The sequence below is a fragment of the Hyla sarda genome, chromosome 2 (assembly GCF_029499605.1).
Source record: "Hyla sarda isolate aHylSar1 chromosome 2, aHylSar1.hap1, whole genome shotgun sequence".
Classification (NCBI taxonomy): Eukaryota; Metazoa; Chordata; class Amphibia; order Anura; family Hylidae; genus Hyla; species Hyla sarda.
The window spans coordinates 394,279,221-394,302,246 of NC_079190.1; the positions used below are offsets into that span (position 1 = coordinate 394,279,221).

The 23,026-nt window shown below is 40.8% G+C and overlaps 1 protein-coding gene across 1 annotated transcript in view; it reads right to left on the minus strand.

Moving 5' to 3' along the window:
* Nucleotides 1–793: 793 nt before the first annotated feature.
* Nucleotides 794–23,026, minus strand: part of LOC130356767 (protein ABHD15-like) — a 30,154-nt gene continuing 7,921 nt past the window's right edge. The window contains exons 2-3 of the mRNA XM_056558694.1: nt 20,921–21,273; nt 794–1,811 (exon numbers count right to left, since the gene is read on the minus strand). Coding sequence (XP_056414669.1) covers nt 1,271–1,811; nt 20,921–21,273 — 894 coding nt within the window. The 3' untranslated portion in view covers nt 794–1,270. The remainder of the gene's footprint in view (nt 1,812–20,920; nt 21,274–23,026) is intronic.

A 23,026-nucleotide genomic window follows, 5' to 3' on the forward strand; every position in this document is an offset into this window, starting at 1 on the left:
CGTTTCATCTTCAATGCCCTTGCTGATGGAAGGAGGTTTTCACTCAAAATCTCATGATACATGGCCCCTTTCATTCTTTCCTTAACACGGATCAGTCGTCCTGGTCCCTTAGCAGAAAAACAGCCCCAAAGCATGATGTTTCCACCCCCATGCTTCACCGTAGGTATGGTGTTCTTTGGATGCAACTCAGCATCAAAGTTTGACTTTGGTTTCATTCTCCCAATCCTCTTTGGTGACATTCTCCCAATCCTCTTCTGGATCATCCAAATGCTCTCTAGCAAACTTCAGACGGGCCCAGACATGTACTGGCTTAAGCAGGGTAACAAGTCTGGCAATGCATGATTTGAGTCCCTTGAGTGTGTTACTGATGGTAGCCTTTGTTACTTTGGTCTCTCATAGTTGAGGTATACCTATAATGAAAATTACAGGTCTCTCTCATCTTTTTACGTGGAAGAACTTGCACAATTGGTGGCTGACTAAATACTTTTTTGCTGGTATACAGAAGGTATACAGCAAAAGGGTTCTTCATCACAGCCAACATCTATCACCTACTGCTGTAGTCTGCAACTGATATCCACTAACAAAGAAGTTTTTATGGGATGGTAAGTGCTCCAAACTTTATCCTTTCTGTTGATCTGGATTAGAGTGATAGTGATATTTTACATTTATTGATTTATTAACTCTTTCTGTTGACGTGAAATATATGCTGTTACCTTATAGCACCTCCAAAGATTTGTGTCAGTTGCATGTACAACTCACTTCTAAAGCAGGTGATACATATGTAGTGTCGATTCATTTCCCTCTTATCGATGTGCAGCAGTTGTAGCAGTTGTATGTAGCAGTTCATAAGAAACAAAAGCCAACATCCTGTATTATTCATTGTAAGAGTTCTTAAAAACAATGAGCAATGTAACACATAACGAGGAAAACCAACAGAGCATCTTACCTAACGGCCAAACAGTACATTATCCATTTCAACATATCTTCTTTTACTGAACTCTGCTTTAGCTTACTTATTTTATCTTTTAGTAAAATTTTTGTAAGAAATCCAGGGAACAAGGAATATTATATTAAATAATTAATATATTATATATTTACCATGGCGATGCCTTTAATTTTCTATAACATTTTAAAGGGACAAATGACAATACATTCTAAAATCTCCAGATCAAATTCCAGGCCAAATGTTATGTTCTACAACATTTCCAGTTCCCAAAAAATGGCCCACAAAATCCCCAACAATTTTAAAGTTCTAACTTTACAGCTTGTATCATCTTGTGTAGGAGCGCTGCCAGTTATAAATTTCATGGATATTGTGAGGACAGGTTTGTTCTTTTCTGCAGGAGACTCTGTCCTGTAGCGTCCTGTTCAAGGAGTTTGAGATGGTTCCTTTTCTTTTGGCGAGGCCTTTCAGCCTTTCTTCCATAGCAAAGAAATCTACAGTGGACTTAAAAAAGTCTAGCAGTGCACTGTGACTCCATATTGGACCAGACATATTGTCTTTGATAAAGCCGCAGTGGCCTCCATAACGGCTCATCAGCAAGAAGAAATGGGGGTTTGTCTCAAAAAGCTCAAATGGTACAGTACTATGGGCCTCCCCACGGATGGGATCATCCTGGCTACAAATACACAGGACTGGAATAGCCACTTCATCAATGTCTCTTAGAGGGTCATTCCGTTCCCAGTACGTATCCCATGTCAAACCATTGGAAATCTTGGTCTGGCAAAACAAAGCTTCTTCAAGTTCCTTTAAAGTCTGACTCCCCAAAAGTTTTTCAGTATTTATAAGCTGTCCCAGAGCTGTGGAATATCTAAAAGAGAACAATTATAGGATGAGACAACATGGAAATTAAAAAAAATTGCTGGTATTTTATATTAACATGGGGAATTACCAAATGTCACACCCAAGACTTGACATATCTGTATTATTATTATTATATTGTAAAAATCAATGCAAAAATCTGTAAACATCTTCTAAATGCAAGTTACTTGTGCAACGTGGCTTTTTATCTACACTTCTCATGGATAAATTCCAGAACTCCACTATTTTTATGTGAGATTTATAACCGGACTGAGACTGGTTTCACATGTTGTATATTGCAAAATCCAAGAAGATAAAAGATAGGAAGAGCAACTGCCTGTACTAATAGTTTTAGACAGCATTTGCCCACAGTGGATTGTAGGGTAGTTTGCATAATTTTACCTGACAATTTAAAAAGTGTTTGTGGCCAGATGTTACTTTAATGGGGTACTCCACTGCCCCAGCGTTCGTAACATTTTGTTCCGAACGCTGGGTGCCAGCTGCCGGGGGCCGTGACGTCACGGCCACCACCTCGTGATGTCAAGCCAAGCCCCCTCAATGCAAGTCTATGGGAGGAGGCGTGGCGTCTCCCATATACTTGCATTGAGGGGGTGTGGCGTGATGTGACGATCCCTGCAGCCTCCACCCAGCATTTGGAACAAAATGTTCCGAATGCTGGGGCAGTGGAGTACTCCTTTAAAGCCTATTGTGAATGTGTGTATCAATCCCTCCTAAACAGCCGCCCCTCCCCCCAACAATCATTTTAGGATGTTCAGGAAGGAAGGACTTCTACTTCTCCTTGCTGCTGGATTTACTTCTTGCGTTGGTTAAAAAAACTGCATAAAAAATGGCAGCATCAGTTTTGCAAAAAATGCTGCGTGCAACATCACCTTTGGGATGAGTCTACCTGTGGCTGATACAATCTATATATATATATATATATATATATAAAACTCAATTTACTAAGAGTGGAGTGTAGGTTTTGGTGTGTTTTTTCTATAGTATTTACTAATTTACTCTGCTTTTGGAAACTTTCTACATGCTTTAAAGTGTAGGGTTTTCTTCCAAGAAAATTCACGATTTTCAGAGTGGTTTTCAGAAAAGACCAGTGATTTTGGATGAAATGTAGGGAACACGACCCTTTTCCCAAAAACCACACCCACTTTGTAGTTTTTTTTCTCACTCTGAGTGATTCTAATTCTGTCTGTTTTTTTCTGTCACACATTCTGTCGCATGGTCCGTGAGACAGAATTTAGGCGCAAAAACTGACAGAGAAGGAATCCTGTTAGTAAATGAGGGGCAATGTGTGTATGTGTATGTGTGCATGTATATATGTATGTATGTGTGATGTATGTATGTGTGCATGTATATATGTATGTATGTGTGATGTATGTATGTGTGCATGTATATATGTAGGTATGTGTGTTTATGTGTGTGATGTGTGTTTGTATGTGTGCATGTATATATGTATGTATGTGTTTGTGTGATGTATGTATGTGTGCATGTATATATGTAGGTATGTGTTTGTGTGATGTATGTATGTGTGCATGTGTATATGTATGTATATGTGTTTATGTGTGTATGTATGTGTGCATGTGTATATGTATGTATGTGTTTATGTGTGATGTATGTGTGCATGTATGTATGTATGTGTTTATGTGTGATGTGTGTATGTGTGTATGTATGTGTGCATGCATATATGTATGTACGTATGTGTGTATGTGTGTATGTTCCAGCATCACTTCCAAATGGCTAAAGATATTAAAGGGGTACTCCGCTGCTCAGCATTTGGAACAAACTGTTCCAAATGCTGGAGCCGTCACCAGGAGCTCGTGACGTCATAGCCCTGCCCCCTCAAGACCTCACGCCCCGCCCCCTCAATGCAAGTCTATGGGAGGGGATGTCGGCGCTGTCTCCACCGTTTGGAACAGTTTGTTCCAAATGCTGAGCAGCGGAGTGCCCCGTTAACATGAAACTTGGTACACATGTTATTAATATGTCAACCCACCCCATTTGCGAGAGTCGGGGTTATTATTTAAAGTCCCATGCAAGTCTATGGGAAATATATGTTACTCCATAACTTCCAAACACCAGGATATATTTCGATAATACTCATTTACATGTTACTTATATGTCCTATGTCCACTAAAAATATAGGATAGTTAATTTAACCCTAACCTACCCTCATTTGCAAGGGTCAGGGTTTTTTTTATTTTTAAAGTCCAATGCAAATCTATGGAAAATGTATGTTCCAGCATAACTTTAGTACGGCTGGAGATATTTCTCTAATACTTGGTCACATGTTACTTATACTGTATGTCAAATAAAAATGTATAATAGTTAAATTAACCCCTAACCTACCCTCATATGTGAAGGATGGGTTTTTTGTTTCAAGTCCCATACAAGTATATGGAACTTCCGGTACCATACTCCACAAGCTCCGCTCTGCATCTCCTGGTGAATGCGTCAGTCCAGCTGGCACGCCACACCCTCCCCGCATTCCATGCCCCATTTAAGCCACACCCCATTTATTTTAGTTTACAATATCTTCATCACAACTCAGCCCCACCTGAGGATGGGATATAACGGCTAGAAATGGGGATTAGATATGAGGCCAGGATATCGGGGCGAGATATGAGGTCGGGATATGAGGACGGCATATGGGGACGGCATATGAAGATGGCATATGAGGTTGTGATATGGGGAAGGGATATAAAGATGGGATATGAGGATGAGATATGAGGTCAGGATATAGGGATGGGATATGAGGTGGAGATATTAGAACAGGATATGCGGTCGGAATATGAGGAGGGGATTTGGGGTAGGGATATGAGGACAAAAGCTTCCTCCTTTGTTGCTTTCCCTCCCCCACAAGGATTAGGTGGGAAAAAACGGGCAGCGTTGGGTACTCAGCTAGTATTAGAGACAATCAGAATTACCTGGATGAAATATAACAACTCACAAAGTGACAAAACAATAATTTGCCCCCCCCCCCCCAAAAAAAAAAAAAATCCAAATTTAAATTCTATATGGCAAAATAACTGCACAAATTGAATAGATGTTGTATAAAAGTACTGAAATACTCACACTATGTTTTGTATACATTTTATACATTTGAAAAGGGGAAAAAAGGCATACGTTAACAGATGCTGCTGTATGCCATACAGCAGACTGCTTTTTCAATTGACAAATTATGCATAATAAAAAATAAAAAAAACAGATTGCAACAAATACATTTTTTCCCACACAATAGTGTAGTTGACTATGTTTTTTTTTTGTATACAACAAAGTTAAACATACTATAACGGAAATGGAGATATAAATGCAGTGTGATCCCAGCCGTAGACAGTGTGAACTTACACAGGCAGTCTACAAATGTAACAGCTTTATCACAGTGGATCAGGCTGTTTGATATATCAGGACCCATAGCTAATTCCCAACATTTATTTATTTTACTACTTAAAAAATATGCACCCAAATTATTATGTGTAAAATTGTCATCTTCTGACCCCCATAAAACTTTTTTTTTTCCATGTACGGAGCGGTATAAAGGGCTCATTTTTTGCATCTTGGTCTGTAGTTTTTCAGTGTTATCGGCGCTCTGCTGAGCAGGCTTGGAGCAGTAGATTGCTGATCCGACGACAAGGAGGCTGGTGAGGGCCCACCTGTCGTTCGGTAAGGTGATCGGGACATTGCAATTTTGTTGCGATAGTCCCGATCAGCTCCGCTGAGCTGCCGGGCTAGTTTTACTTTCCCTTGCCCGGCGTCTAAAGGGTTAAAGGGGTACTCCAGTGAAAACCTTTTTTCTTTTAAATCAACTGGTGGCAGAAAGTTAAACATATTTGTAAATTACTTCTATTAAAAAATCTTAATCCTTCCAGCACTTATTAGCTGCTGAATACAGAGGAAGTTCCTTTCTTTTTGGAACACTGATGACATCACGAGCACAGTGCTCTCTGCTGACATCTCTGTCCATTTTAGCAACCATGCAAAGCAGATGTATGCCAAGGGCAGCATGGTGGCTCAGTGGTTAGCACTGCTGCCTTGCAGTGCTGGGGACTTGGGTTCAAATCCCAATAAGGACAACAATAAATAAAGTGTTATTGTTATTATAATAACTTCAGCAGAGAGAACTGTACTCGTGATGTCATCAGAGAGCATTCCAAAAAGAAAAGAATTTCCTCTGTAGTATTCAGCAGCTAATAAGTACAGGAAGGATTAAGATTTTTTAATAGAAGTAATTTACAAATATGTTTAACTTTCTGCCACCAGTTGATTTAAAAGAAAAAAGGTTTTCACAGGAGTACCCCTTTAATGCCGGGCATCGGCCCGATCGGTGGTGCCCAGCATTAACCCTGGGTCCTGGCTGCTGATAGCAGTCGGGATCTATGGGGTTTGAAGTGTTCTCTGCTTGTGAGAATGCTTTAAACCCTGGTAACGGGACTCAGGACATACAGGTATGCCCTGCGTCCTTGACGTGTTAAAGAAGTCCCATAAAAAAAAAAAGAATGGTACTGATAAAAACTATAGATCATGGCACAAAAAATAAGATGTCACACAGCCGCATATATGGAAAAAAAAAGTGTTACAGTGGTCAGAAGGGGACAATTTTAGGAATTTTTTAATAGTGAACTAAAGCAAAACATATGTAAACTGGGTACCATTGTTATTGTATGGACCTACAGAGTAAAGATAATGGCCCTCATTTACTATTGCAAACCCGACATGTTTTGTCTGGTTGTGCGCCAGATTCTGTCGCATTGCGCCAGAAATTCTGTCTGCGCCAGAATCTGCGCCACAAATTCTGTCTGCGCCAGAATGTGCACCAGAATTTGCTCCAGAAATGAAAATCCCCCGACTAACTCTCCATTTTGCGAAGAAAACCAGAAAAAGGGGGCGTGGCCACTGTGAAAAGGGGTGTGGTCTCCGAAAAGGGGCGTGTTCGCGGCATTTTCACAAAAAAACTACATATTTACTAAGGTTTCCACATAAAATGAGGTGAGGAAAACCAGACAGATCAGAGCATGTGTAAAAAAAAGTAAAATGTAGGGAAAGTGGAAAATAAAGGGAAACCTTAGTAAATACCGTGGAAAATAAATTGTAGGGAATTAAAACCCACAAAAAACCTACACGCCACTCTTAGTAAATGAGGGCCAATGTGTCATTTTTACCACGAAGTGCATTGCATAATAAAAAATAAAAAAAACTCCCTCATAAATTACAAAATTGCATTATTTTTTTCAATTTTGCCCCACAATTTTTCTTTTTGTTTCGCCATAGATTTTGTGGTAAAGTAAGTGATGTCATTACAAAGAACAATTGGTGGTGCAATAAACAAGCCTCATATGGGGCTGTAGGTGGAAAATGGAAAGTACTTTGGCTATTAGAAGGCAAGGAGGAAAAAACAAAAATGCTAAATTTAAAATTGTCCAGTCCTTAGGGGTTAAAGGAAAGTTTGGTATGTAATCCTTGCAGGCAGGAGAGTTTGCCCCTGGAATTTAGAAAGTCAGTGAAAGCAAGAGTGCAGGAATGTGAAAGGGAAGTGAAATAAATAGTGGTGTCATACAAGTGTGTGAACTTTTACAGCCATTTCATAACTTCCCTTGCCTTGTTTATGGCTCCATCAGACAGACTTCTAAAATTAGAGGGATAAAAGCGGTTGCCAGGTTACAAACCAGAACAAAAACAGGAAAGAACGTCAAGAGTATTTTATAATGATAGATACTTATTCTAATAAATGCTTGATATTCATAAATTGGCACTTAATCAGTTAAGGACCAAGGATGTACCTGTACGTCCTGGTCCCGCTACCTGGGTTGGAAGCGTGCTCATGAGCTGAGCACGCTTCATGCCCGGTGGGTCCCCGTTGCTATCAGCAGCTAGGACCCAGGTTTAATGTCGGACGTCGCTGATTGAGCTGATGTGTGTCATTAACCCTTTAGATGCTGCGATCAAAGTTGATTGCGGTGTCTAAATGTGGGTTAGCTAGATGCCGATTAGCTCATTGGAGCTGATCAGGACATCCGCGGCAAAATCACTGGTCCCGATCAGCTGAGTAGACAGCAGGAGGGCCCTTACCTGACTCCTCACCTTCCATACGGTGCTCTGAAGCTCTGACAGGCTCTGCAGGCTAGAGCAGCAGAGCACCGATAATACTGTTCACTGCTGAGCTGCGCTGAGCTTATGGCCAGCCGCAATGATGTCCCTCCTCAGCCGATGATACACTAAGTGGCAGTGTCATAAAACAGACCTGGGCCCAGCCTTCTTCTTGGTGCTCAGGCCTGTTCCTGGTGGGGGACATGGCTGTGGTTGACAATACAGTAAAACAGACTTTATTTCTTCTAAAAACAGCTCCACACCTGTGCTCAGATTGTGTTTGGTATTACACCTAGGTTCTACACTTTTCTCCTCCTTTCGCTTGCCAGAGGGGGTGGGGTGGGGGGATGGTTGGGGTAGGTTTTATAATCTATTGCGGGAATCAGGATTATACATGATGATGTTATGACATTGTGTATGATATGCATACCACTATTGTTGTGATGTTTATAATTGGTGTATTGCAAACTTGAAGAGTGTATGCGCAATGTTACCTTGTAATCATGTCACCTATTTTTTGTATGTTTATGAGAAATTGTAATAAAGATTTTTATATATATATATATATATATATATATATATATATATATATATATAGAAAACAATGGCGCAGCACTCCAAAATTGCAAAAAAGTGTAAAAAATTTTTATTCCTTCATGTCATAATTCAAAGCGACGTTTCAGCTCTTCAATGGAGCTTTTTTCAAGCATGGTGATACAATGAACTATGGGGTTTCTTATACCCCGTGCAATCAATACATTCATCAAACAATTAATAGTGCAAATATCGTATATAATTCGTGAACAATACATAAATACAGTGTACTGTATTTATGTATTGTTCACGAATTATATACGATATTTGCACTATTAATTGTTTGATGAATGTATTGATTGCACGGGGTATAAGAAACCCCATAGTTCATTGTATCACCATGCTTGAAAAAAGCTCCATTGAGGAGCTGAAACGTCGCTTTGAATTATGACATGAAGGAATAAAAATTTTTTACACTTTTTTGCAATTTTGGAGTGCTGCGCCATTGTTTTCTATTACATGGACTTTGATCGAGTCAGGGCGCTGGCACCGGACATCTAATGGTGAAGTAGTGCTGCATTGTTTTTGAATATATATATATATATATATATATATATATATATATATATATATATATATATATATATATATATATATAGTGTATAGAGCAAAGTTTCAAAACCACATACAATCTGAGGACAGGTGTGATGCTGCTTTTTGGAAGAAGTCTGCTCTGTTTTTTACATTCCTGCATAACTCCTTTAAGGACACATCAATATTTCATTTAGTCCTCCCCCCCCCCCCTCTTATAGTCGTAATTCTTAAAATTTTCCATCTATAGGCCCATGTACGTTTTAAGTATTTTTTTTTTTGTAGTAAAAATGACACATTGGAGATATTTATCAAAACCTGTGTACAGAAAGAGGTACAGTTTTCCATGGCAACCAAATAGATTGCTTCTTCAATTTTTATTGGTTGCTCTGGGCAACTGGTTGCAATGCTCCACTCTTCTACATAGGCTTTGATAAATCTCCCCCATATGATTATAATGCCTAATTTATAACTTTTTGTTAGTATGCTTAACCCCTTAAGGACACAGCCCATTTCATTTTTGCATTTTCCTTTTTTCCTCCTCGCCTTCTATGACACCTGCTGCGATCTGTCTATTAATGCAGGTACTACAGCTCCCAGCATGGAGCCAAGTGTGCTCCATGTTGGGAGCAGTAGTACCTGCAGTTAAGGACAGATCACAGCGGGTGTCATTCCTGACACCCGCTGCGATCGTCCTTCATCCTTCATTCCTGAGATGCGGAGTAGCTTTCTCCTGCCCTTTGCATCTCTGCACTATACTCGGGGCTGGCCAGTGATGTGAATACAAATTCACATCACTCATTTATATTTCCCGCTGAGAGAGGGAATTGGCTGCCACCATCCGGCCAATCACCACTCTGGGCGGAAAATATGAATCAGTGATGTGAATTTCTATTCATATCACCGGCCGGCCCAAAGTACAGATCAGAGATGCGAGCGCAGGAGAAAGCCACTCATCATCTCTGCAATATAAAGGATGATTGCATTGGGTGTCTGAAGTGACACCCGGGGCAATCTCTCTATCAGTACAGATACTACTCCCATCATGTAACAGTCTGTTCGCTGCTGGGAGTAGTAGTACTACCTAAAAAATGTAGAAAATAAAGGGGGAAAAAAATTTAACACACACACTTTTTTAAACACATTATTAAAATACATTACTAATAAAAAGTGTGAAAGAACTTGACTGGCCGCACAGAGCCCTGTCATCAACCCCAGTGAACTCCTTTGGGATGAACTAGAATGGAGATTGTGAGCCAGGCCCTCTCGCCCTACATCAGTGTCCTCACAAATACTCTTCTGGATGAATGAGCAACATTTCCCACAGACACCTTCAAAGTCTTTCTAAAAACATGGAAGCAGTTATACCTGCAAGGGGGAGGGGACCTACACCATATTAATATCTATGGATTTATAATGGCATGTCCTAATAGTGTCTGTAGGTGTAATGCGTAGGTGCTACAATACTTTTAAAGTATAAATGAGTGCACTACAGAATATGCAGATGAGTAGTCAGACAATCAAAAGAATCCAGCAAAGGGAAACATAAAGCAACATGTAAAAATAATTGAAAGAAAGGTGGCAAAAAGTGCCTGGCTGCTCCAGTTCTGAAACCAACAAAAATCAATAAAATTGTATTTATTTATTAATTTTTTGTTTTTTTTAGGGGGCTTAGTTTTCAACTTCCTTGTTGAGCAGTTGCTCGGTACCACAATTCCCAGAATGCATTGCTTCCCCTCTGCTATTCAGCACAGTCATTCCACCGTGCCTACTCCCCCTTCTCAGCACTGCTGCCAGCTGTTGGAGAACATCTCATTTCACAGTAGACTATTACACAGTGAAGTTGCAGCACTTGCTGCATTAATTCCCTGTCTGCTCCTCTGCCTGTGGCATTGCTCAGCAAAAGGCAGCATGCTGTAGACACACCTAATTTTCACTAAATGTCCCAATAAAGATATATATTTGTATATGACAGAGAAATAGTGATGTAGGTTGTAGGGGCGGGTGATGACAACACTCAGGGAGCAGAAATAGAAGCTCATAGACAGGATCCGGTCATGCCTCCTGAGACAGCAGATGATGTTTTCTTAGGAGAGAAGGAATTGCCAGGGAGCTGCTGAGACAACATTACACTGAAAATAAAAGAACTAAATAACTTCCTGTCAGTGGTGAATCATCAAAAGCACACTGAGGCTAGTACAAATTGTGATAACACTATGTTAGTAAGGTATGTATATTGGGTCTTATTTAAATACAATTTTCTGCTGCTGGAATACCCCTTTAAACTTTACATGGTACATCATCAGGACCACTTTACTTTTTTCCTGGTTACTGCCAAAGTCTGGGAAACCTCACATTATAAACAGATGTGCAGTATAATGTCACTTCTATATATTAGGGATTTGATAGCTCATGTTAGTTACTGTCAGAAGAATAAACAACAGTCACAACAGTCTTTGTTTCTATTGAGAGAATTAAGAATGGCATATTACAAAGCAATGAATTTACAAGGGTTTCCTAAGTGCCACTGTATCAGTGCATAACTAAATATAATGAACAAGAAGGAGAGGAAGTAAATATATCATTGTCACTAAATTACATAAAGCCTTGAACTCTTGTTTGTATTGTGCAGCCCATTCAGTTTGTTCAACAAAAAAACACACACAGAGTGGCTTTACACTACACATAGTTTGCATGTTCTGACCGGAGAGGAAGTGATCTAGTCACAATATGAAAATCTCTGATCTAGTTCTCATTTACATGCCTAAATCCATTTACTTCTCCCTGTAAATTTCTTAAAACAAAGTATGTATCCTTCTCTATCAGGCTAGAGCTATACAGTAGTATGTGATATACACTGCTCAGAAAATAAAGGGAACACTAAGATAACACATCCTAGATCTGAATTAATGAACTAATCAGATGAAATACTTTTGTCTTTACATAGTTGACTGTGCTGAAAACAAAATCATACAAAAATTATCAATGGAAATCAAATTTATCAACCCACGGAGGCCTGGATATGGAGTCACACTCAAAATCTAAGTGGAAAACCACACTACAGGCTGATCCAACTTTGATGTCCTTAAAACAAGTCAAAATGTGGCTCAGTAGTGTGTGTGACCTCCACGTGCCCATATGACCTCCCTACAATGTCTGGGCATGCTCCTGATGAGGTGGACAGTCTGTGGTGCAACATGGCGTTGGTGGATGGAGCGAGATATGATGTCCCAGATGTGCTCAATCGGATTCAGGTCTGGGGAACGGGCGGGCCAGTCCATAGCATCAATGCCTTCCTCTTGCAGTAACTGCTAACACACTCCAGCCACATGAGGTCTAGCATTGTCTTGCATTAGGAGGAACCCAGCGCCAACCACACCAGCATATGGTCTCACAAGGGGTCTGAGGATCTCATCTCGGTACCTAATGGCAGTCAGGCTACCTCTGGCAAGCACATGGAGGGCTGTGCGGCCCCCAAAGAAATGCCACCCCACACCATTACTGGTCATGCTGGAGGATGTTGCAGGCAGCAGAATGTTCTCCACGGCGTCTCCAGACATGTGCTCAGTGTGAACCTGCTTTCATCTGACAAGAGCACAGGGTGCCAGTGGGAATTTGCCAATCTTGGTGTTTTCTGGCAAATGCCAAACGTCCTGCACTGTGTTGGGCTGTAAGCACAACCCCCACCTGTGGATGACGGCCCCCATACCACCCTCATGGAGTCTGTTTCTGACAGTTTAAGTGGACACATGCACATTTGTGGCCTGCGGGAGGACATTTTGCAGGGCTCTGGCAGTGCTCCTCTTGCACAAAGGCTGACGAAGCGGTCCTGCTGCTGGGTTGTTGCCCTCCTACAGACTCCTCCAGGTCTAATTATGTACTGGTCTGTCTCCTGGTAATGCCTCCATGCTGTCGACACTATGCTGACAGACATTGCAAACCTTCTTGCCACAGCTCGCATTGATGTGCCATCCTGGATGAGCTTCAGTTCCTGAGCCACTTGTGTGGGTTGTAGACTCCGTCTCATGCTACCACTAGAGTGAATGCACCGCCAGCATTCAAAAGTGACCAAAACATCAGCCAGGAAGCATAGGAACTGAGAAGTGGTCTGTGGTCACCACCTGCAGAACCACTCCATTATTGGGGTGTCTTTCTAATTGCCTATAGTTTCCACCTGTTGTCTGTTCCATTTGCACAACAGCATGTGAAATTGATTGTCAATCAGTGTTGCTTCCTGAGTGGACAGTGTGATTTCACAGAAGTGTGATTGACTTGGAGTTACATTTTGAGCAGTGTATAATAGGTATGATGTTAACTTATGCTATTAACACCTGAAGTCCACTGCCAGTATGTGATTATATGTGCAAGTAATATGTAAGTACGCGTTCCTATATGTGTGTCTTATCTGGCTGTATGCCAGAAAAATGCATGTCAAATATGAATTGGTTTGTATTTTACTTAGTGAAATAAGTATTTGATCCCCTATCAATCAGCAAAATTTCTGGCTATCTGGTATCTTGTATATGGGTAATGAGCAGAGATTAGGAGCACTCTAAGGCAGCGGTCACACAGGGAAATGTCCGCACGGAAAAGAAAAAAAAAAACGTGTGCCGTCTCATAGACTGCTATGCATTGTGCTCATTCTTTGTGCGGACACGGAAAATGGAAATTCTGCCGAGTGCATAGCTCAGCATAATCCTGTTGAATTAAATGGGACTGTGCTGCAGCGGACATTCCGTGCGGACATTCCAAGCGGAAGTCGGAATTTCCGCCGTGTGAATGCAGCCTACAGAGAGTGCTCCTAATCTCTGCTTGTTACCTGTATAACAGACACCTGTCCACAGAAGCAATTAGATTCCAAACTCTCCACCATGGCAGAGATCTGTCCAAGCATGTCAGGAACAAGATTGTAGACCTACACAAGGCTGGAATGGGCTACAAGAACATCATTAAGCAGCTTGGTGAGAATTTCACAATAGCGATTATTTGCAAATAGAAGAAACACTAAATAAAAATCAAATCTTCCTGGGTTGGGGGCCTCATGTAAGATGTCACCTTAAACTACCTGAAACCCTGCAGTGTCCCCAAGGTTTCCTTGCTCAGGAAAGTACACGTACAGGCCCGTCTGAAGCATTCTGAACATCTGAACCATTCACAGCTGAATTGGGTGAATGTATTGTGGTCAGATGAGACCAAAACTAACTCAACTCAACTTTGGAGCAGATGGAACACTGCCTATGACCCCAAGACCACCACCCCCGTCGTCAAACATGGAGGTGGAAACATGCTAAGGATCCCAGCAGTCAGACCCCATGCAAACTCCAGAAGGGGACCTAGACTCTCAGAGCATGTGCAGCAGAGGACACATGATCTTATCTGCTGACACTTTCTAAGTTTTTATGTTTCATTTCTTTGGGAGCGCTGAAGATACCTGAGTACAGCATTCATGCATATCCCATAGAAAAGAATGGCGCATGTGTCATCTGAGAGCCTGGGCCCTGCTCTTGAGATCAGACACTTATCCTCTATACTGTTGTTTTTTCACTGGACAACGGCAGCTGGACAATTACAAACATAACATAAAATGTTTTTAAATGAATGTAATGCCGGCTCTCACTGCCGCGGGGCCAGGTTCTCTACTTCTTCTCTAGGCTTCCTCCTTTGACAGCGCCACTGCTGCTTCTCGCGTACAGCTCCTGGTCTGCCCCCTAGGGGCCACACATGTGCACTGACTGCAATTGAATGGGCCAGTGTATGTTTATTCACCCATAGAATATATTGGAGCCTGTTTCCTGCAATGAGTGCTGGACCAGAGAAGTGAAGTGCACTGCCTTGCGCTTCACCTGGCTATATCTAGGAATCGTAGAGGTATAAGAAACCCTGACCAATCAAACCAAAAGCTATGACATTTCTTCATGACAGTAACGCTTTAATAATTCAGTAGGCTCCAATGTTTTTTATTTCCAAATAAACAGGGATATTAACATTGAGTTTAATTACCTCTTCACATAGTATAGAGGCCAGCATAAGCTACATGCAAATCCACACTTGCTGTTAAAGACCCTAATATATTTGTGTATGTAAAGATGGCTTTTTTGTTGTCTTTTCTTTTACTCAGTAACTTGAAATTTCTGTTGATGTGCATATGCTATTAGGATGGGACAACCCCTTCACAATTATGTTAAAAAAACAAACAAATAAAAAACCCCTCTCTTTAAAGAGTAGTTTCATGAGCTTTTTTCATTACAAAATTTCCCACATCCACTAGAATTTTGCATGATTTTTTTTATTCTTCACAAAGTTATTTTTTTTTACCCACTGTAGCTATGTGGAAAGGCTTGAGCTTCCCCTGAAGCTGCAGTAAAAGTAGTGCATTCCCCAAAGCTCAATTCTACTGAAAAGCGGAAAATACTGTGATTACTGAGCTTGCTTGGCTCCTTCTCTGACAAGCTGAGAAGAAGCATAGACACATCATGTGTGTCCTCTGTTAGAGACCTATAAAAGGTAAAAGCACTAAGAGAGACCTGACACTAGGTGGCATTAATATTGCTATTATGAAGTGTTTCAACCAAATGGTAAATATGTTGAATAATCCTTTTAAATATAATGCATTGTTTTTATTGTGTCATGTATGCAAAGGAAAACAGTAGGATTTTCAATTGCTTACCCTGTAAAGACTGGGCAAATCCCCAGCTTTTTCTTTTTGCATACAGGGCAAATGTAGTAGGCATCAAGTATGCTACCTGCACTGTGGTCCTATCTGGAACCCATTGTAGTTCCATGACATAGTAATACTACACATACAGTGGGAAACAAATTGTATTCCTGTTTACTTAGTCAAACAGATAATGTTCTTTATTGCTAGAGACTTCTGACAAGAGAATATTCTAGGTCAGTGGTTAAAAACCTGGGGCAACACAACTACTAGCATGCCTGAAGTTTTTTCAACAGCTCAATAGTCACAGGTTGAGTACCACTAAACTAAGTTATAAGCCAGACAGGTATTTCCATTGTGCAGCAGCCCAGGGGGGGGGGGGGGGGGGGGAGTGCAGATACAGCATTGGATGCACCAGTGGGGGACACAGAAGGCAGCAGTCCCATCATTGTCATAATTCTCACGGTAGGCAGAGGGGTTCCACCACATTGGAAGAGTTGCGTACAATTAAGGCTGCGTTAACAAGCAATCATTGGACTGCTGCCTTCTGTGTCCCCCACTGGTGCCTCCATTGCTGTATCTGCACTTCCTCCTGGGCTGCTGCACAATGGAAATACCTCTCTGGCTTATAACTTAGTTTAGTGGTACCTAACCTGTGACTCTGGACACTATAGAGGGTGTGGTGTGCCTGGATGAATGGTGATGTGCACTTGGTGTCATCAGGGGCAAATACAACAAGCCAGACAAATAAATGAAACACGTTACTGATTAGACTGCAGTATATTTCCACTAAACAGACCTTTGTTTGGTCCATTTTTTCTGACATTTTGTAAACCAGTGCTCAAATGTTTTAAAAAAAAACCACCCAAAATATTGCGTGTAAAAGCAGCCTAAATTGTACGCAACTCTTCCAATGTAAGGAGGCACTTTCTCTTGCACTTGCAATATTATAGAGAGCCCGTGATCTGTATTACAACCTAGCCAGCTGGAAGTAGTTTACAATTCCTTAATGTCTTCAAACAAAGGAAAGTACACCTGCTGGCTCCCAGTGGACTTGAGGAAAGATAAGGGTACTCACTGAACCAAGCTGCAATGCTAATGCAATGGATGTTTGTAGATCATTTTGTGAAGTGACAGCCAAGTCATCATGACATTACATAAGAACCTGCACCCTGCAGTTGGCATTGTAACACAAACCATTGAATACCACTATGTTTGCTCAAATCTGCTGGAAGCAAACCAATGTGCACTCCTAGCAGCCACTATAAAGGAGATTTATCAAGCTCCCTTGTAGATTTTTTTTTTGCGTGACAAAGTCGCATGTACAACTTTTCCATACATGCTGCGACTTTTTGCTTATTCTAAAGCACATTTCTGCTCACGTAGTAATTATTATTTTTTTAACTTTGCAGTGATTATGTATTTATCAAATGCGATAGTCGCTATTTATGAAGAAAAAAAGTTGTATCTCCATTTAAAAGTCACGTATGTATTCCAGGTCCAACCTGGCTTACAGATAGTGCATACGTCCACAGAAAAGGAAATTAACATCCACTTTAACAACTGTTCTTGTTCTGCATAATGAAACAAAGCTACCACATTAATTTTAATTGTAGAAAAAAATTATAATATGACTAATAACTATATTAATTTTAAGGTTGAAAATACACACTGCACACCGTGTTAATTTTAGGACACTTACATGCTGGCGTACTCACCAAATTTTCAAATTAATGTTGTGTTAAAGTAGAATAAGGCACAAAATAATTGTGTAAGAATTTTTACAGCCTACGTAAATAACCCATATGTGGCAATATCATTTTTCCTTAAAAAAAAAAAAAAAAAAAAAAAAAAAAAGGAACATCCATAGTAATACAGCTTCATGCACATTTTGGGTGGGTAACGTACCAAGTAGAGATGAGCGAACTTACAGTAAATTCGATTCGTCACAAACTTCTCGGCTCGGCAGTTGATGACTTTTCCTGCATAAATTAGTTCAGCTTTCAGGTGCTCCGGTGGGCTGGAAAAGGTGGATACAGTCCTAGGAGACTCTTTCCTAGGAATGTATCCACCTTTTCCAGCCCACCGGAGCACCTGAAGACTGAACTAATTTATGCAGGAAAAGTCATCAACTGCCGAGCCGAGAAGTTCGTGACGAATCGAATTTACTGTAAGTTCGCTCATCTCTAGTACCGAGGAAAACTTTTCGGCTTTAAAAAAATGCTTTTGTAAGCGAGTTTCCCGGGGTTTTGCTTACGTGTGATTTATTTATCAAGGTCGTGTGACTATTTAATAAATAGGTCGCATGTAAGCAAAAGTAAGTAAAAAAATGGTCATATAACAGCCATATGTTTGAAAAGAATGATAAATCTCCTTCTATATCTTTAGGCTTGGTCTGAAGCCTTGAAACGTTCTAGAAGTTCTATGGAGCTATTGTACAACTTCTTCCCAAAGTCTATAGTCTCTGCATCCCATTTCTCTCTCTCTCTGGTAGTTCCTCAAATTGGATTTAGAGAGACACTCTAGGACATAGAATCCTGTCTTTGCAGAATGTCATTGTACTCTACATGGTCCCGGACAAAGCTGATCCCTTCCAGTATGGCTGGAGCTTCAAAAGACACTGCTCTTTTAAGGCAGACTACAAATGATGCTGACTTCCTACCTTGTAGGGAGGCCACGAAAGCATCTGTTTATCTTAAGAGACTGACAAAAACTAAATTAAAGGGGTTATCCAGGAAAAAACTTTTTCTTATATATCAACTGGCTCCAGAAAGTTAAACAGATTTGTAAATTACTACTATTAAAAAATCTTAATCCTTTCAGTACTTATGAGCTTCTGAAGTTAAGGTTGTTCTTTTCTGTCTAAGTCCTCTCTGATGACACCTGTCTCGGGAGACGCCCAGTTTAGAAGCAAATCCCCATAGCAAACCTCTTCTAAACTGGGCGTTTCCCAAGACAGGTGTCATCAGAGAGGACTTAGACAGAAAAGAACAACCTTAACTTCAGAAGCTCATAAGTACTGAAAGGATTAAGATTTTTTAATAGTAGTAATTTACAAATCTGTTTAACTTTCTGGAGCCAGTTGATATATATATATATATAAAAAGTTTTTTCCTGGAATACCCCTTTAAGTCAACACATATGGAAAGGCTGTGCTTGACTAAATCAGATTTCCGCTTTCTGGAGGCTGAAGAGAGGATGGGCTAGAGTAGAACACCACCCACTAAAGTCCTTCACTCATAGCAAGCACAGTGGTATATAACAAAATGAAACACTAGGGGCAGCTTAATACAATACAGTTACATAGAAACAACTCAGCTGAATTGTTTTGTAAAACATAAAAACAAAACAGTACATAGAAAATGTACATCAACCAATATTTAATTCCCACACAAACACCCAGTGGGCCACAGCAATTGTCTTAGAGCATAGCTGCGTCTTCAACTCTGGGGCTATATTTATAGGGAAGAATTTCCGTATGCGGAATTCCACATGGATTCTGCATTAAATTAAAGCCCAATAGACTTCAATGGGATTCCGCACTCCCATTCACACTTCATAGTTTCAAATGCAGATTCCGCATGGATTCCTCACTGAATCTGCACAAGCCAGAAACCACCCAAATGAATGCAGACGCAGAATTGGTGCCGTGTGAATATAGCCTGACTTTTCTATAGATCACAACTTTGGCACTGACATTTTCTTTGGAATAAAACAGACGTTGTGTTATTCATGTTTTATTATCTTGTGTGTAAGGTCAAAATGTATTAAAAAAATATTGGAAGGCGTCCAAACCAAAACACAATCCAAATGTATGTAAAGCTAAGAGCACAATCCTTTATAGGCTGAACTAAGTATATTTTAAAGCAGCTGTGTCATATCTGTATTGTCATAAAATCAACAAGTGTGTGGTCACCCGTTCTGTGGGGGAGCACTGCAAACAGGATCAGCGACTGCGGTCTGTGCAGCAGCTCAAAACTAGGCCAGTGATGTCAGTAACTTAGATGGCATGAAACCTGCCCTTTCCAGAAAACTTTTATATATGCCGTCATCTCCGATGGTTTGAAAAAGACCACATATAACAATTGTGGTGGAACCGGGAGGGGAGAGGGCTGGTAACATCTGCAGTTAGAGACACTTTCTTTTTTGGCTCATGTTAAATATCTATGGAACAGTAAAGGTTTTATTGACTGTGTGTATCCTTTCTGTAAATTATAAGAATATTAGAAGTCCCCAGGGAGTTATTTAACCATATACATGCACACCTAAGTGCAACAAAGAACAGACTGTACAGCACTCACCAGATAGATACTTCAATAACTCACAGGAGAATTACAGCAATAGCAGGGGAAAGGAAGAAGGCGAGCTCCGAAAAGCTTGTGGGCGCGAAATGGACCAGTCCCGCGAAATGGACCAGTCACCCATGAGCTCTTCTGAGCTCGCCTTCTTCCTTTCCTCTGTTGCTACTGTAATGTTCCTAGGAGATATTAAAGTATCCCTCCTGGCATCTATCTGGTGAGTGCTGTACATTCTGTTCTTTGTTGGATTTGTCTTGCCACATATTTCTATGGATAACAGCCCCGATCTACAGCCAGAGATTCTCAATACCGCTACCCCGTATCCAGCCACTAAGGTTACCTCGGAGTACCGGACTCTGATGTGTTCTCTATTACTTATACAAAACACCTAAGTAACTCCTGACAATTCTTCAAATTTATAGTACATCACTCCATTATTACTTATACATATTATAAACATCTGCTACTAAAGAATCTCTTTTTGTAGATTAGAAAGACATTTTCTTTCTACCTTTTAATCAATGTTCTTTTTCCCACTGAAAACCTGTGAAAAACATGTATGTTCTGATGTTCCATAACATCTGAAATGTGTATTATAAAGGTATTGTAAGGTATAATACACACTGCAGCTACTGAAACATTGGTTTTCCCAGGAGCACACAAGTCAAGGCACACTGATAGTTTTGATTTTACTGTCTGTTACTGTTTTACTAAAGTTTGTCACAGAAATAGAATATCAGGATATAAAACAACCTGTTAAAACTGACATAACTAGATCCTGTATGTTTATCATAAAATGCTATACAATTTGTAAAACAAATAATTGTAAACCTTTAGTTCTATATAAATGAACAATTACACTAACTAAGCAACATTTTAAAACTACAAAATACGAGGAATAAAGAAAAAACAGTAGAATACAATAGATATCCATCTGACACTTACCTGCTCAAATACATTTTTTGGTAGAAGAGCAAAGCTGCCTGCCACGGCCATGGACACCCAGCTTCATACCAGTCTTGAAGTCGAAAGAGAGGAGAGATGCAGCCTGCTGCTGTGATGTAGCTGGATGAGCCACACTCTCCGAGATAGGACAGGAGAAGTCCAGCTCCAGTGCCTTCACCGGCTGCAAATAGTCGAGATGAAGGTTGACAATGGCGAATGTATCGGATGGCTTCTCGCAAGTCATTAGGATCGCCATAAGGTTGTAACTTTATTGTGCTGAGAGGACAACCATTTTGGCATCGACGATTGAAGATCACAGCCTGGTACCCATGAGTGAGGGCCAAGTGACACATCTGTCAATAAAATAGGTCACAATGTTACATTTGGCAGTCCTAAAATATTGTTGAGTTGCTCAAAATATATTTGTTGGAATGCTAATATCAGATAATACATGGATAGCCCATTATAGGTCTATGCAATGACAGAAATATGGAAAACTTTTCTACAGTACATTTTGTCCTCAGTTTAGCTAAAGCCAGAAAAAAACTCTAAATTGATGCACAGCCACTTAACCACGATACATCCTGCTCTGAAACAATCATAATCCAAAGAAACATGACACTGACTGCAGCTAACTCACAGCAAAATGTACTGATCTCACCATTCAACATTACTTGTTTCTGGGTTCTCCCATATTTCCATGCTTTAGAACACTACAATTTGGGGAGCTCCGATCGATAAGTCTGTCCAAATGATGGGAGTTGAGCAGGGAAAAAAATGCAGGTCTATTTTTCTTCCTCCCCTTAATTCCAGCAAAACAACAGACACCAGACAGAAATCTGATGGACCCCATTCAAAGCCAATGGGATACATTGGTGTCCATTGTGTGACCCCTTCAGCTCAATTTTGTGACCCCAAATGGAATCTATGAAGGAGCTCACAGAGTTCGACACTGATATGCACTTCGTCTTAGCCAGATCTAGAAGCAGTAGAGCAAGGTCAGCAATGACAGTGGTTATATACAAGTATGGGCATATATCTCCCATAGAGATATATATAAAGCGGGTGCGTGCCAGCAGACACTTCTTGCGGGGGTTGACCCTCCCCATTCCTGGAGAGAGCTGGGGCCCTGTACAGGAGATCGTGGGGGTCGGACCCCCCCCCCCCCAATTCCCCTCCCTCTGTGATCTAAAACTGTATGTCGGGGCCATCGTAGGTCGGGGCGTCACTGTATTCTGTACAACTGAGATATCACTGAAGTTTGCAGCTGTGTTATCTGAGAAAATTGTCCTATAGTATGAAATTGTATAATATTAAAGTGTACCTATCATTTTAACAAACTTTTGATATATCATAGTGTCGGAAGCTTGTATACCACTTGCTTTAGCTGCACAGAGTGGAGACAAAGGGGCACAGTGCATACAGTGGAGAGTCTTTGTTCCTTCATTTCCCCCAGTTCCCAATGATAAAATCATAGTGACAAGTCAAAAGTTTGTTGAAATGATAGGCACACTTAAAGGGGTACTCTGCTGCCCCAGTGTTCGGAACATTTTGGAGCAGGACGCCGGGGTAGTGACTTCAGGACCACGCCCCTCGTGATGTCACACCACACCCTCTCAATGCAAATTTATGGGAGGGGGTGTGATTGCCATCACGCCCCCTCCCATAGACTTGCATTTAGGGGGCGTGGTGTGATGTCCCGAGGGGGCATGGCTGTGACATCACAACCCCGGGACCCAGCGTTCTAGACAAACACTGGGTGCGCTGTACAGAGATCGTGGGGGTCCCAGCTGCGGGACCACCATGATCAGACGTCTTATCCCCTATCCTTTTGATAGGGGTTAAGATGTCTAGGTGCGGAGTACCCCTTTAAGTCTTTACTTCTGTGAAAATAAAACAATGATATACAAATTCTAGAAAGGAGGCAACGTCATTTACAATGAGCATCAACAAAACCACATATCACAAACCACACATGGTAGTGGCTGGATTATTTTTCACAGTGACAAAGAAAAACATCTTCCGCTCCTTTTCAATAATTCATTGCATATGTTGCAACAAGGGTTACAAAAACAGTACCGTGGACCTGTGCATAAACATGTCAGA